We start from the raw sequence: 13,364 nt of genomic DNA, 5'->3' as shown, positions 1-13,364 counted from the left end.
CGATTTTTTGAGGTTGGGGATGAGGTCTTAACTCATCTTGGATTTCTGGAGTTGCACACATAAGAAGACTCATTTAATCAAGCCCTGTGGCATTTTTCCCTAATTGTCTTCTCCCACCATCCCAGTATCTTCTTTTTTTTTTTTTTAAAGATTTTATTGGAGAAGGGGAACAGGACTTTATTGGGGAACAGTGTGTACTTCCAGGACTTTTTTTCAAGTCAAGTTGTTGTCCTTTCAATCTTAGTTGTGGAGGGCGCAGCTCAGTTCCAGGTCCAGTTGCTATTGCTAGTCGCAGGGGGCGCAGCCCACTATCCCTTGTGGGAGTCAAACCGGCAACCTTGTGGTTGAGAGGACTCGCTCCAACCAACTGAGCCATCTGGGAGCTCAGCGGCAGCTCAGCTCAAGGTGCCGTGTTCAATCTTAGTTGCAGGGGGCAGAGCCCACCATCCCTTGCGGGACTCGAGGAGTTGAACTGGCAACCTTGTGGTTGAGAGCCCACTGGCCCATGTAGGAATCAAACCGGCAGCCTTCCGAATTAGGAGCATGGAGCTCTAACCGCCTGAGCCACTGGGCCGGCCCCGTCCCAGTATCTTCTCATCAACACCTTACAATCCTTTCGTCTTAGATTTTGAACAAAACATGGTCCTGGTGGCCTGTGGGCCGTACACCACATCTGACAGCATCACGTATGAGCCCCTGCTCGACCTGATCTCGGTCATCAACCGCGACCAGCCAGACATCTGCATCCTGGTAGGACACACACATACACACATACCTTGGGACAGCTTCACGTGGGCATTCAGCCTCAGAAAAGGGTCAAGTGTGGTTCTGAATTCGTAGGAAGCATGTCAGGCTCTCCTCCTTTTTAAAAATCTTTTTTCGTTCTTAGTCCCACCTCTGGCGAGGTGTTCATATAACTGCATGCCTTCAGCTAATCCAAAAGCCCACCACTTTCTGCCACCCTTTGTTGTCTGGACAGTATTGTCGCCTCCTTCTGAATTAGTCTCTTTTTAAAGCTCAAGGTACTGCTGTTAGCAGGGTGGTCGATTTCACTGGCTAGGCTTGGAAAGTCAGGAAAAAGCCCCGTGTTGTAGGAGGCGCTACAAGTGTTTGTGGGGCCCTGGAGACCGTCTGCTGCCGATCCTGGCTGAGCGCCCCTGCCCCATGTGTTAACTGTCCCAAACCCTGCAGGCAGATTTGGCGGGGCACATGGACCCAAAGAACTGCCAGGAGAGGTTAGGTGAAGGTGCTCACGGACACGTGTGATTCTGATTTGTTCTTTTGCTACCTTTGTTTTTCCCCTCGGGCTTTTTGCAGTTTGGCCCTTTCCTGGACACTAAGCATGAACAGGTTGAGGTGAGTGTCGGCTTGGGACCGGGAGGGCGTAGTGGATGTTTGCATCCAATTGAGCTCTCGTTGTTCTTTTCATCTCTTAGAGTTTACCCTGCATCTAATCCCTGTGGGTAATCAGAAGGGCATTGTAGCTGGGCAACTTCTATAAAGATAATGAATTTGAGGGCTTCATTTCACCAGAATACAAGGCCATTTGGAAGCTGGGGGAGGGAAATACAAATGCATGAGTCATGGTGTTCCTTTGTGATGCCTGACGCTAAGGCACAGAGGCAGGTGTCCAGGAGTCACGGAGCTGCACTGTGGAAGTACCTGCTTCCCTCAGCCTGATGACCCACGTCCTTTGATGCATTAACACAAATGGCCCTTTCGCAGCCATCTCCTACCCTTGTTGGTGTCAGGATATTTCACCTTCCACAGAAAAGATTTCAGAACGCTCGTCCTTTTGGTGTTTCAGCTTCTATTCAAGAGGATTCATTCTTCCCGTCTCCTTTCCTCTCCCCGACTAGACTCAGCTCCTTGAGGACAGAGAGCTGTCCCCCCGTGCATCTCCTCTAGCTCAATACCTGGTACCCAGGGTCGTCTAACAAACGTTAAACAAGTGCCTAAGCGCCAAATGTCTACCTTCTAAATATTCTTTCTCTTCTTGCAGAACTGTCTACTGACGAGTCCGTTTGAAGATGTTTTCAGGCAATGTCTACGAACGATCACTGAAGGGACACGAAGGTCAGAATTCAAAATGCTGGACAGAACCTTAAGCGGCCTAGGTTTCTACAGGGCTTCCCGTTAAAAAAAAACTGAAGTGTTCAAAAGTAGTGGTAGTTCCTATCCTTTTATCCTTTTCAACTAGAGATCAGATGGAACTCTTGAACTTCAAGTGCACAGACGCCGAGTTAAGAGGCATCTTTTTAAAACACAAAGATAAACATACTTGAAAGGAAAAAGCTGCATCGACTTGTGCTCTTCCCTTGCTCTGTTTACTTTCTTCCCTCTCTCGCTCCTTCCGTATAGACTCATATTCCACGGGAATCTTCCCAGGATGGTTCTGAGAAGTGTTTGATGACTTACACAACAAAATCCCAAGAGGCCCTAGACATCTCGTTGTGTGAGCGATCGTTTGGGGGCGAGCCCAAGGCCTTCCCCTGAGTCACTGCTTCCCCACAGCCAGAGAAGCTGCAGTAGCAACTCAGTGCGGGTGGGGCTCTTGGATCCCCGCCACAGACCAACGGGAAGGAACTGTGAAAAATCGTAGCGGTGATGACAGAGACGCGTAGTTGTAATTTGAGAGAAAAAGCGCTCTTCCGGGGAGAGTCTAAAACTGCGGGTAGAGGGTTATCCGCGAAGCCCACATCCTCATTTCCTGTCCCTTTTCCTCCAGTGCCAGGGTTTAAAAGAAATTGGTATAGGTGATGGATCTCTGGGGATTTGTTTGCCTGTAACTCAGCTCATAAAAAAACAAACATTCCTGAGGCTAAGATTTTCAAAACAAGTCTGTAACAAAGGTAGTTTTTAAAACAAGATGTATAATCTTCCACCCCTTGGCCGTGAGAGCTGATCCCAGAGTTGATTAGTCGGAATACTACCTTGTCGTACCTGCCACGTGGCCTGTATGGTGGGCCTCTTGGCCTGGGGAGAAACAGCCCCTACCTTACCCCAGAGTCAGGGGACTTGAATTGTGCCAGTGACAGCCTGCAGCTGGATCTGCCCCTTTCTCTCGCTCTGGAATGACAAGGACACAAGTGCCTTCCCTCTCGCCTCCTAGGTTTGTTGGGACCCTGAACCAAGTTAGTCAGACCTGGAGATAAACCCCCGAAAAACAGGAGCAGGGCTGCCATCCTGGTGTTGTCAGCCCTCTGGTGTCCTCGGGGCCAGGCAGGGGCTCTAGCAGCGCCCCAGTACTGGCTGGATGCTTTCAGTGTGAGATTGGGTTCTGTTTTGGTTCCTCGCCCTGTGTGGCATTCACAGCAGTGGGACAAACAAAGAAGAAACCAGGCTTTGTTACCCTGGCTGCAGCAGCCAGCACCACCAGGCACTTTCATCTGCAGCCTGGGGGGCGGGGAAGCTGCCCCACCTTTCCCGAAACAGTATATAAACAGTCCTCGTTTGGAGGATTTCTCTTTATTCCTGAGAGGTCAAAAAAGAAGAGCATGAAGCTGACTTATCAGTGACAACCAGAATCAGGGCGGAAGCCCAGCAGAGCCCCGAGTTCTCGTGCTGTCTGAGGACCCTCCCACTGTGATGTATGAAGTTGTGCAATACTCAGCATAGTTGGAATTTTCTCTCGGATCCCTCCCCCTACAGCCAGCCTATAACCATGAGCAGGAAGGCTGTTTCTTCCTTAACTGTTGCTCTTCCAGCGCCTACACTGAAACAGACCCATTCCACCTTTTAAGAGCGGCTGGCTGTCCCTCCACCTTTGTGTCCATTTCAGACCGAGCCCTTGGGATCTAGAGCACACACTGTCCTGTTCAGGTTACCCCCGGCCTGGGTGCCGGATTCCAGCACCCAAATTGGTAGACGTGGATAATTATAGTGAATTTTTGAACGTCAAGGGGACTATAACTAATAGGCAGAGTTCCTTTGGTCCCATTTTCTGATTTTCTGTTGCAGAAGTCTTAGTTCATACGTTTAGCAGACATGACAAACAGGTGACAAGTGTGACAACAATCACCAGCACAAGAGGCAGCCAGGAACCTGTTACTACATTTGGGAAGGCCTCGTATTTTAAGCAAGAGAGGGAGCTGGCAGTGAGAGTTATTGGTGGGTTTTAAACAAGCCCCCAGAGTTGTGCTTTACGCCTATTTGGTTTATAATAGGTCCCTCTGCCAAGCACAGCTGAGGAAATGGGACTTTTTTTCCTTTTTCCGTTTGTGTGGCTGGGGAGGATAAGCCATTGGCCCCCAGAGTTAAAGGTCTTTACTACACGTTGTAACCCTAGAGGTTCTCCTGTCTCCATCAAAGGAGACATCTGTCAGCCATGCTTTTACTGTTGCTCTTAAATATTTCTTCCATTTTTGCAAGACAGCCTGCTCATAAATAAGCACGGAGGGCATCGCTTCCCAATGCCAGAGGGGAGGGACCAGTGCTGGGAGAAGCCAACCGTGTTTTACCCCATCACTCTGAAAATGTCTCTGTCCTTGCTGTTGAAGTTGTGACCCAGTGTTTGGTTAGTCAGAGATTGCAGTTTAATCTTCTAAATATGAAGGCAGTCTTCAGATCTGATTAGCCTGCCGGGTCTCTTCCTAGGAGAGAGCCCTGGTCTGAGAGACTAACGCTTTTAAGCCACATCTGTTCGCATAGTGTCAAGAGTCAGAACTTCGGTTGCAGCTCTGGCTCTGAGGGCTGATTCTTTGGTCAAGAACTGTCTTTCTGGATTTCCTAGACCCCAATTTCTTCTCCCCTTTTTCTACCAAAATGTAGTCCCATCATTCCCCTGGGTAATATCACACAGAGCCAGCAGAAAGTGTGTCCTGGGCGACCTGCGGCTCGTCATGGTAGATGTGTGTAAGTGAGAACCAAATTGTCACTCATGGTGTCCCATGGGACATGGCCCCTCTCTTCGTAGGAGAGTGCAGTTCTGAAATCCTTCCCCGGAAGTAGGGCCATATACAAGCTGTGACATTTTAAATCTGTTGTCCAGCTGTTCTAGTGCAACGGCACTCACTTCTCTCCCTCTTCTGCTGATGTTTTTGACTAAGTAGCTCCGGCTCTCACCTCGTCTTTGTGCCATCGTGGAGAGACGTGCACCATGAGCCTGTGTACCCACAGCCGCCTTTCAGTTACTCCGATCTGCCTCATGAGGACAGAAAGGTACCGGCGTCCCCTCCCCAACCAGCAGGCAGCCAGAATCCAATGTGCCACAGGTGACCCAGTTCTGTCCCCAAGTGGAGGGTGAATGTGCCTTTTCAGGGCATGCATAGAGCCTAAATGTGAAAGTGCTATTTTTGATAGGCACGTGTGCTTGTAATTTACTGTACGTTGGTTTGGTCCGCCCTTTCAGTGGCCTCCCCAGCCCTGGGAGACCTCCCCCTTTCATGGGGAAGAAGTTTGTAGCTCTGGTGTGCAAATGTATGGCTAAACCCCTTCTCTTTTTAGCGAGTGCTCTTCGTGTCGGATCCCTGCAGCCTCTCCATAAATGGCGTGGTCTTTGGCTTGACGTCCACAGATCTGCTTTTCCACATCGGGGCTGAGGAGATCAGCAGGTGAGGTGCATATTCCAGCCCAGCAGGCAGGGCGGGCGGCTTTCCCCCAAATCCTTTGGCCATGTGAGGGGGGCCTTTGTTTCTGTTACCACTTATCTACAGTGTTTGGGACCCCAAAGAACCACGTCTGTCTGCCTGCACTTAATTTGAGTCATAGATGGTCGTCTGCTTTCCTTCCCCTCCAATGTTTGTGACCTAAACAAAAGTGGGTGTCCCTGTGGGTGGACGATGACCTGTGAACATACTCTGAAGGCTGCTCTGCATAGAACCAGACGCAGCCAGCTCTGTGGAGTGCAGGTTCGGCAGTTGCGTGAAGATGGGTGTGTGCTTATTGGTGGAGGTTTAAGGTGCAAGGTCACCCCCCCGCTTCACGCCCACCTCACTCCAGTGCAGGTCTGCGTGCTCTTACACAGCCCGGTGCTGGCTGTCTTGGTCTTGAACACAGGGATTCCTGCACTTTCCCTTCTCAACTCAGCATCCCACTCCCCTCCTCCTGTGGGAACAGACCCAGCTATTTGTGGGTGGGTCCTCACGCTTCCCCAGAGGGACCCTCTCGTCACTATGTCTTGGCCCAGTAGCCTCTCTCTAGTTTATCAAATCCTCGAGTCCGCCCCAAAGACAAACGGAAACTGAGAAATGAGACTGCATTCCGTTTCTTGCTTTTCTGCCTTCCCCAGTTCTGCCCGAACTTCAGACAGATTCAGCCGAATACTCAAGCACATCCTGACCCAGAGGAGGTGAGCTGGCTCGCTGGAATAACAGCCCCTGCAGGGAGTGCGCTGGGGTCACAGAGCCCTGACACACTTGAGTGTGAGAGAGCCTTCCCCAAGCCACGACCAGGGAACTCCACCCTGATGATAAGCCTGTGTTCTGTTCCCCAACACGGGAAAGGGACCGACGGTCTGGGACAGCACGGGAGTCCGTGACACAGGGGATCCCTTTGGGAAGGGAGGTCCCCACTCAGCTGCCGTTGATTGATCATTTCTCTTCGTCTCCGTAGCTACTACCCACTCTACCCTCCCCAGGAAGACATGGCCATTGACTATGAGAATTTCTATGCCTACGCACAGCTGCCCGTCACCCCAGATGTGTTCATAATCCCATCAGAGCTGAGGTACTTCGTAAAGGTGGGTTTCAGCTCTGCTGTTTTCCCTGACACGCCAGAACCAGTCTGACTTTCCCTTCTAGGCCACCGGCACCCACTTCATGGGTCTGCTGATGTCGGGATGGTGGCCTCGTTTCTTGAGGCAGGCAGTAGGGCTAGAGAACAAATCTGTTAGTAAAATGCTTAAGTAAATGGCTTCCCTTTGCTCCCCTCTTGCCCCAGAGCTTGGTGCTTGGTCAGCCCAGCCCGGGAGCCCCCAGGGCCCTCAAACAATGATTCTCAGGCGGGGCCCTGCAGGGTGACCTGGGGAATGCTTCACACATGTACTTGCCTGCCCCGTCCCTGAATTCTGATGTGACCTCCAAGGGCCTCAGCCCTGAAACTTAGAGGACATGCTCAGGTCATCTCTGCCACCAAGGCCCCGCCCACCTGGGGATTGGGTCCCTCAGAGGGACTCCACCCAGCCAACCCCCCTCTCACCAAAACAGCCAGCTCCACCTCAAGAGGTAAACGTTTTTTCACATTGGAAAACAATAACCAGGTCAGGTGGATCTCCAAGTTTGGGAGCTGATTGTCGCGCTGCCGAGATACCCTCTTTCTCCTGTTTCAGCGACTCCAAGGGAACTCAGAGTTTTCCAATAATAAGTTAACGTATTTGACTGAAGATGTGTTTGGTTGCCTTCATTTCCGGTTTACAAAACCTCCTTTGTTAGATGATTCCAGCTTCGTCACATTAGTCCCGCAGTTTTGGCCTTTCCAAAGCCAGCCTTCTCTTCTTTCCCAGGATGTCCTCGGCTGTGTCTGTGTGAATCCCGGACGCCTCACTAAAGGACAGGTGGGGGGCACCTATGGCCGACTCTACCTCAGGAGGCAGACCACAGAGGACAGGGAGGGGAGGCGGAGCCCCTGTGTCGCCGTCCAGGTGGTCAGGATCTGAGGCGTCAGCTGTTTTATTGTCCTCCCCTGTTCGGGTCCTCACAGCGGCTGAGAGCCCAGGAACAGCCCTCGGACAAAATCCCCACTGTTGGAATGTAAAGGAGAGGAGGCGGCCAGCTGGGGAGGAGAGGCTGCGGGGAGTGGGCCCCCGGGGAGGCCTCCGGCAGCTGGCCCCCGACTCTGCGTGAGCGGCTCTGGAAGAACGCTTTAGTTTCTGACCTGCGGAGTCCAGAGTGAACAGGCTGTGGATGGTTTTTGGATTTTTTGGAAAAATAAAAGTAAATGCTGAGTGTAACTTCTGAGCCTAATCTTCTTCCGCCCTTTCTTTTTCCTGGTAGCAAACAAAGAATGTCGCCTCCTTGACCTATGTCCAGAGAAGGCAGAGCGTCTGTCCCCCTGGGTCTCTGGCCAGCCCCAGCCCCCGTCCTCCTAAGGCTGCTCCCATGGCCTCCAGGCTGACGAGGTGTGCTGGGCCCAGGCCACGGAGCTGGGCTGCGGAACTAGCAGCTGGCTGCGTGCCTGGCTCTCCCGGCACAGCCCTCACATGCGTGCTGTGGGCCCAGCCTGACTTCCCTCTGGAGGGGGCGGCCTCAAGGAGCTGTGCCAGAGTGGGGTTCCCCGCCTGTGGCCCAGAATACTTGGACAAGGCCGAGCCTTCCGGGGACCCCAACACGTGCCTGTGCCCATGTGTGCTGGCATCTGGGGAAAGGCAGCTGGCTAAATGTGGAGTGGGTTTCTGCCCTGAGCCTGCAGGTTGTCCTGCCTCATGCCAAAGCCAAGACAGGAAACCCCAGATACTGGGCTGAGGGGAGTGTGCCTTGAGTCAGAAATAAATAGGTAACCTAACAGTGGCCAACCTTTGCCTCCTGCCTCTGACGGGGAATGGAATCAATGATGGATCTGCCCGGGCTTGGATAAAACTGGTCTCCCTTTGAAAACAAGCAGCGGCTGTTGTGTTTCTTTCGTGTTATCAGTGCCTCTGAAAAGAACTGGGGACAAGCCCCAGCTTGGGCTGATTTTCCCTCCCCAGGATCCCTCACACGTGAAGCACCCAGCCGTGATTTAAAGGGCCAGCGACTTATCAGCCTTCAGATGTGGTCTTTATGGAGCCCAGCTTCTTTCCAGACCCTGATACAGTTGCCCCCGTTCAAGAATGTCATTTGTATTTCCACCAAGACTGATGTCAGCTCAAAACCAGCCCCTCCCCTCCTTGGGAAACCCTTGCCTGGGAACATTAACCAACAGGCCCTCAGCCACAATAAATAAGGCTCCAAGCCTATCGCATGAGCCCATGTGTGGCTCTTGGCAATTGTTTTCATACTGCTTCTGAAGAAGCCTTGTGGGGAATGGTAAGGTCTTGCTTACCACTTGGCAAGGTCCGGAGAGTCCCCTCGCCCCTCAATAGACTCAGGAAGACCCAGCGGCCCAGTTGGGATGGGGGGATTGACAGTGGGGGGAGGACAACTGCATCGTGGGGGGAGGTGTGTGCAGGTCTGGCCGCCAGTGATGCTCGACCTCCCAGGGCAGAAAGCTGGAGCTCGGCTTGAATGGAAGTGAGAGCCGTTAGAAGTGACCTGGGAGGTCCAGAACAGGCGTTCAAATCTCGGAAAGGTAAGCCGGGTGTGAAGCCCAGAGAGCAGATAGGTCTGGCAGAGGCACCTCTCGGCCACCAGACGGTTCCCTTTCGCACGTTAGTAAGTCGGTGCCCAGTGGCTGCCAGCTGACTTCCTAGGGCCCACTTTAGTTAAGTCACCAGTTTCCTGACCTGTCATCCCTATTGCTCATGGGGGCTTTTGCTCCCACCTGTGCTGGGGCACGTGACTTCTGGCTGAAGTTGGGAGGGGACATGGGGGATGGGGGATGGAGGGTGGAGGAAGCGAGGAACCTGGGCTGAGCCTGGACTCCTGGATACCCTGTGCCTCAGAAACCGCTCCCGTAGGATCTCCCTGGTCCTGGTTGTGCCCCATACCCTTGAGACAAGAGCCCAAAGACAAAGCTCTCACCAAAGTTGGCCTTCCCCACCTCCAGGCTCCAGCCCTGCCCCAGCCCTGCTTTTCGCCTCTTCCTCACGCTGGTGGGGAAGCCTGAGGCTCCCTCCCTTAACCCCTGCATGGTTGCCTTTTAAGATTCAGGCTCTGTCTCTAGAAAGGTCAGGGGAGAGCTGCTCAAGGAAACAAAAGCCCCTCATAGCTCCCGTGCGTGGGAACCCAAGTGGATGCCAAGAACAGAGCTGGGGAATTGGGGTGGTCGGGGGCACAGGGGGGTTGGATGGGGGAGAGGGTTGGGGCAGGGCCATGACTCTGCTCTCTGCTCCTTGGCCCTTTATCCTGCTCTGCCTTCTGCAGCTTCTTCAGGCTTGGTGTTTCCTTTCCCTGACCTTGGGTCACCCAGCTCAACTCAGCCCGGCCCTGTCATTTCCTCTGGTGCTGAGAGTAGCCATTTGGGCTGATTTTTCACTTCTCTATTTGGCACATATTTCCTTTCCCTCGACCTTGGGGTTCCTGGCTGAGCCACTTGTAAGCCGGTCCTGGGTGGGCACAGGTGGTCTCTCCAGATTGTGAGCCCTCTAACCAGACGTGGAAGGCCTTGACTGACTAGGGTGGTTAGATTTTTTTCTTTTTTCAGCATTTTAAAAATTGTTGTTAAGATATAAAAATAACATAAACTTCACCATTTTAATTTGTACAGTTCAGAGGTTTTTGGTATATTCAAAATATTGTGCAAATATCACCACTAGCTAATTCCAGAATATTTTCATCACCCCAAAAAGAAACCCCATACCCATTTGCAGTCACTCACCATCTCCTCTCCAACTCCCACAGCCTGGAAACCAGGGATCTACTTTCTGTCTGCATTTGCTTATTCTGGTCATATCATATACATGGAATCATACAATACGTGGTCTCATGTCTGGCTTCTTTCACTCCATTATCATGTTTCCAAGGTTCATCCATGTTGTAGCACGTGTCAGCATTTCGTTTCTTTTTATTTTATTTTATTGGGGAATATTGGGGAACAGTGTGTTTTTCCAGGGCCCATCAGCTCCAAGTCGTTGTCCTTCAATCTAGTTGTGGAGGGCGCAGCTCACTGGCCCATGTACGAATCGAACTGGCAACCCTGTTGTTCAGAGCTCGCGCTCTAACCCACTGAGCCATCCGGCTGCCCCAGTACTTCATGTCTTTTTATGGAATAATATTCCATTGTACAGATAGATATATCATATCTTATTTATCCATTCATTAGTGGATGGACATTAGGGTTATTTTCACTATTGTCAACGCTGCTATAAAAACTTATGTACAAGTTTTAGTGTGAGCATGTTTTCACTTCTCGGGTGTATACCTAGGAGTAGTGAGGGGAGGGGCTTTAGATTTATAAAGGAAGGAAATGCAAGGGACAGGAGGGAAGAGGAGACGGAGGAGAGACAAAAGGAGAGAAGGACAGAGGGAGAGAGGGAAGGAAAGAATGAGGGACCTGGAATGGTGCTTTGGAGCCACATTGAGGAGTCTAGAGTTCGCAAAGGAGTTTGGACTTCATCTCCAAACTCCAGCAAATCTCTGAAGGTTTCTGAGCAGCAGAGGGACAATATCCAACCAGCATCTGAGGAAAGGACTGGCGGTCTGACAAAGGGCAAAGTGAAGCCGGGATAGGCAGGAGACCAGAGAAGACACTTTAGGAGCCATCAGGGGCCAGAGACTCCCAGCACCCATGTTCCGTTCCTATGAAAACAGTACCCCAGGAACCACCCCTCTTCTATACTCCTCCCTTGCCTAAACCCAACAGCACATTGCATCATCTCCCTGTCCTCAGTGACTAGCCAGAAATAGGCATGACCTAGCAAAATCCAAGCACGATGACTACAAGGCTTGTGCTTCAGTGGTCAAAAAGACACAGCTGCAAGGGTGGAGCTGCTGCAGCCATCTTGCCACCATGAGGGAAAAACCATCCTGAGTGTGGACTAAACCAGAAAACACAGAGCCAAGAGATGGAAAGAGAGAGGTCAGCACCAGGCCATGTCGTCTGAACTCTGGTGAAGCTGGCCCCCACCCACAAACCTAAACCACAAATACCATCTCCATATTTTCTTTTTTTCTTAAACTAGTTCGAGATGAATTTTCTGTCACTTACAACCAAAACGATGAGGCCCTGAACCAGGGCCACAAGACTGGTATGACTGCCAGGGAACAGACAGAGAAAACACAGCTAGGCAGGAAGAAAAGGGAATTAACATTTCGGAAGACCTACTATGTGCACTTTCATGTAGAGATCACAATTCACCCTCCCAACAAATCTTGCTGGCAGGCTCCAAGAGGTTCAAAGTTACTGGCCTAGGTAAATGATGGGGCTGGGATTTAAACTCCAAAGCTCTTGTCTCTCCAACCTGCCATGCTGACCAACTTGGCCACCCACCAAGGACAGACTATAAGAGGAGTCTCAGGGCAGCCTAGGTGTCTGGGAGCACGAGGGAGGTGGGATGGTTTGAGAAGAGGTGCTCCAGGAGGTGTCTGAGTCTGTTGGGACCGGTTGGGATTAAAGGGAGCACCCAAGTGGGTACAGCCTCCTATGGGCTGTTGGGATGACAGGCGCAGCACTCTGACGAGGAGGGGGAATGGAGAGGTTGATCTGGGAGTCGCCTGCATAAAACTCATTACGTTAAAAGCTACAGAACTGGGAAGCACTGGGGGGCCAGCTGAAGAGAGGGGAGACCAGAGGTGAAGCTGACATTCCTGGCCTTGCAGTCTGGAGTCACAAAGGTGGCTGTCACTGAGGGACTCAATCATCTGTGCTCAGGCATTTGGGCCCCTCTGTCACCTTGGCCTCTGTCATTTTGGGTTTTCTTTCCCTGAGCGGCCAGAATTATCTCTGCTCCCTCTGGGGCTGTCCTGGAAATGCCAGGGCCCCAGAGGCCTAGGGGCTGGCGTGACCTTGGATCCATCTCGGCCCACGGCCAGCTTCAGCTTCCCCCACCCAGACCCACCCTCCTCCTCAGGCTCCAGGCTTCCGCCTGGCCAGAGCCCGCCTGACAGCTGAGAGCCCTGCAGCTGCCCTGGTCCAGGGGCCTCTCAGAGGTCTCAGGGACAGCTGCTGCTCCGTGACCCCACTGACCCCTGGTCTCTGTACACGGCTCCCTGAGAGCCCAGGCGTTTGCCCAGCAGCCTGCGTGGCCCAGGGCCCAGCCAACCAGTCTCCTCTGCCTGCTCCCAACACTCCCAGACTCCCCAGGGCCCAGTGAGCAGGCCCCACCCCTGAGGAGTGGGAAAGAGGAGAAGCCTGGTGGCCAAGGGCGACTCCAGGCCCTGCAGCCCCACAGAGGCAATGGCGGTCCCTGGTCCCTGCACGAAGCAGGCAGCAGTGGGAGGAGCACTGAGCCAGAGGTTAGAAGGCATGGCCATTCTTGATCCCAATAGACTCCCCCCAAAGCCCACTTTCCCCAAGATGACCTAAGTACCCTTCTAGGGTTCTGCCCCTTGGAATATTTTTGGTAACAGTGATTTACTTCTGGGGATCATTGTCAAAAGGCTAGAAATCAGGAGCTGGAGGGCGTGGAGAATTCTTTGCCATGTTCACTCTCATAACCTGTTTGAAATATTGCCATGAGCATAGATTACTTTTTTTTTAACAACTTTTTTTTAACTTTTATTTATTTAAGTGTGTTTTTCCAGGACCCATCAGCTCCAAGTCAAGCAGTTGTTTCAATCTAGTTGTGGCGGGCACAGCTCACAGTGGCCCAGGTGAAGATCAAACCAGCAACCTTGTTTTTAAGAGCACCG

The 13,364-nt window shown here is 52.0% G+C and overlaps 1 protein-coding gene across 2 annotated transcripts in view; it reads left to right on the top strand.

Annotated features, from left to right (window-relative positions):
* Nucleotides 1-7,894, top strand: part of POLA2 (DNA polymerase alpha 2, accessory subunit) — a 30,747-nt gene extending 22,853 nt beyond the window's left edge. For both annotated transcript variants that reach the window (XM_081065116.1, XM_081065117.1), the window contains 8 exons: nt 626-750; nt 1,318-1,356; nt 2,003-2,076; nt 5,052-5,160; nt 5,446-5,552; nt 6,230-6,289; nt 6,553-6,679; nt 7,442-7,894. In XM_081065116.1, the coding sequence (XP_080921242.1) occupies nt 626-750; nt 1,318-1,356; nt 2,003-2,076; nt 5,052-5,160; nt 5,446-5,552; nt 6,230-6,289; nt 6,553-6,679; nt 7,442-7,594 (794 nt within the window). In that variant the 3' untranslated portion in view covers nt 7,595-7,894. The remainder of the gene's footprint in view (nt 1-625; nt 751-1,317; nt 1,357-2,002; nt 2,077-5,051; nt 5,161-5,445; nt 5,553-6,229; nt 6,290-6,552; nt 6,680-7,441) is intronic.
* The last annotated feature ends 5,470 nt before the right edge of the window (nt 7,895-13,364 follow it).

This window comes from Rhinolophus hipposideros, assembly GCF_964194185.1.
Source record: "Rhinolophus hipposideros genome assembly, chromosome: 10".
NCBI classification, from domain to species: Eukaryota; Metazoa; Chordata; class Mammalia; order Chiroptera; family Rhinolophidae; genus Rhinolophus; species Rhinolophus hipposideros.
Note: the sequence above shows the minus strand (reverse complement) of the source record. Positions and strands in the feature narration are given on the sequence as shown.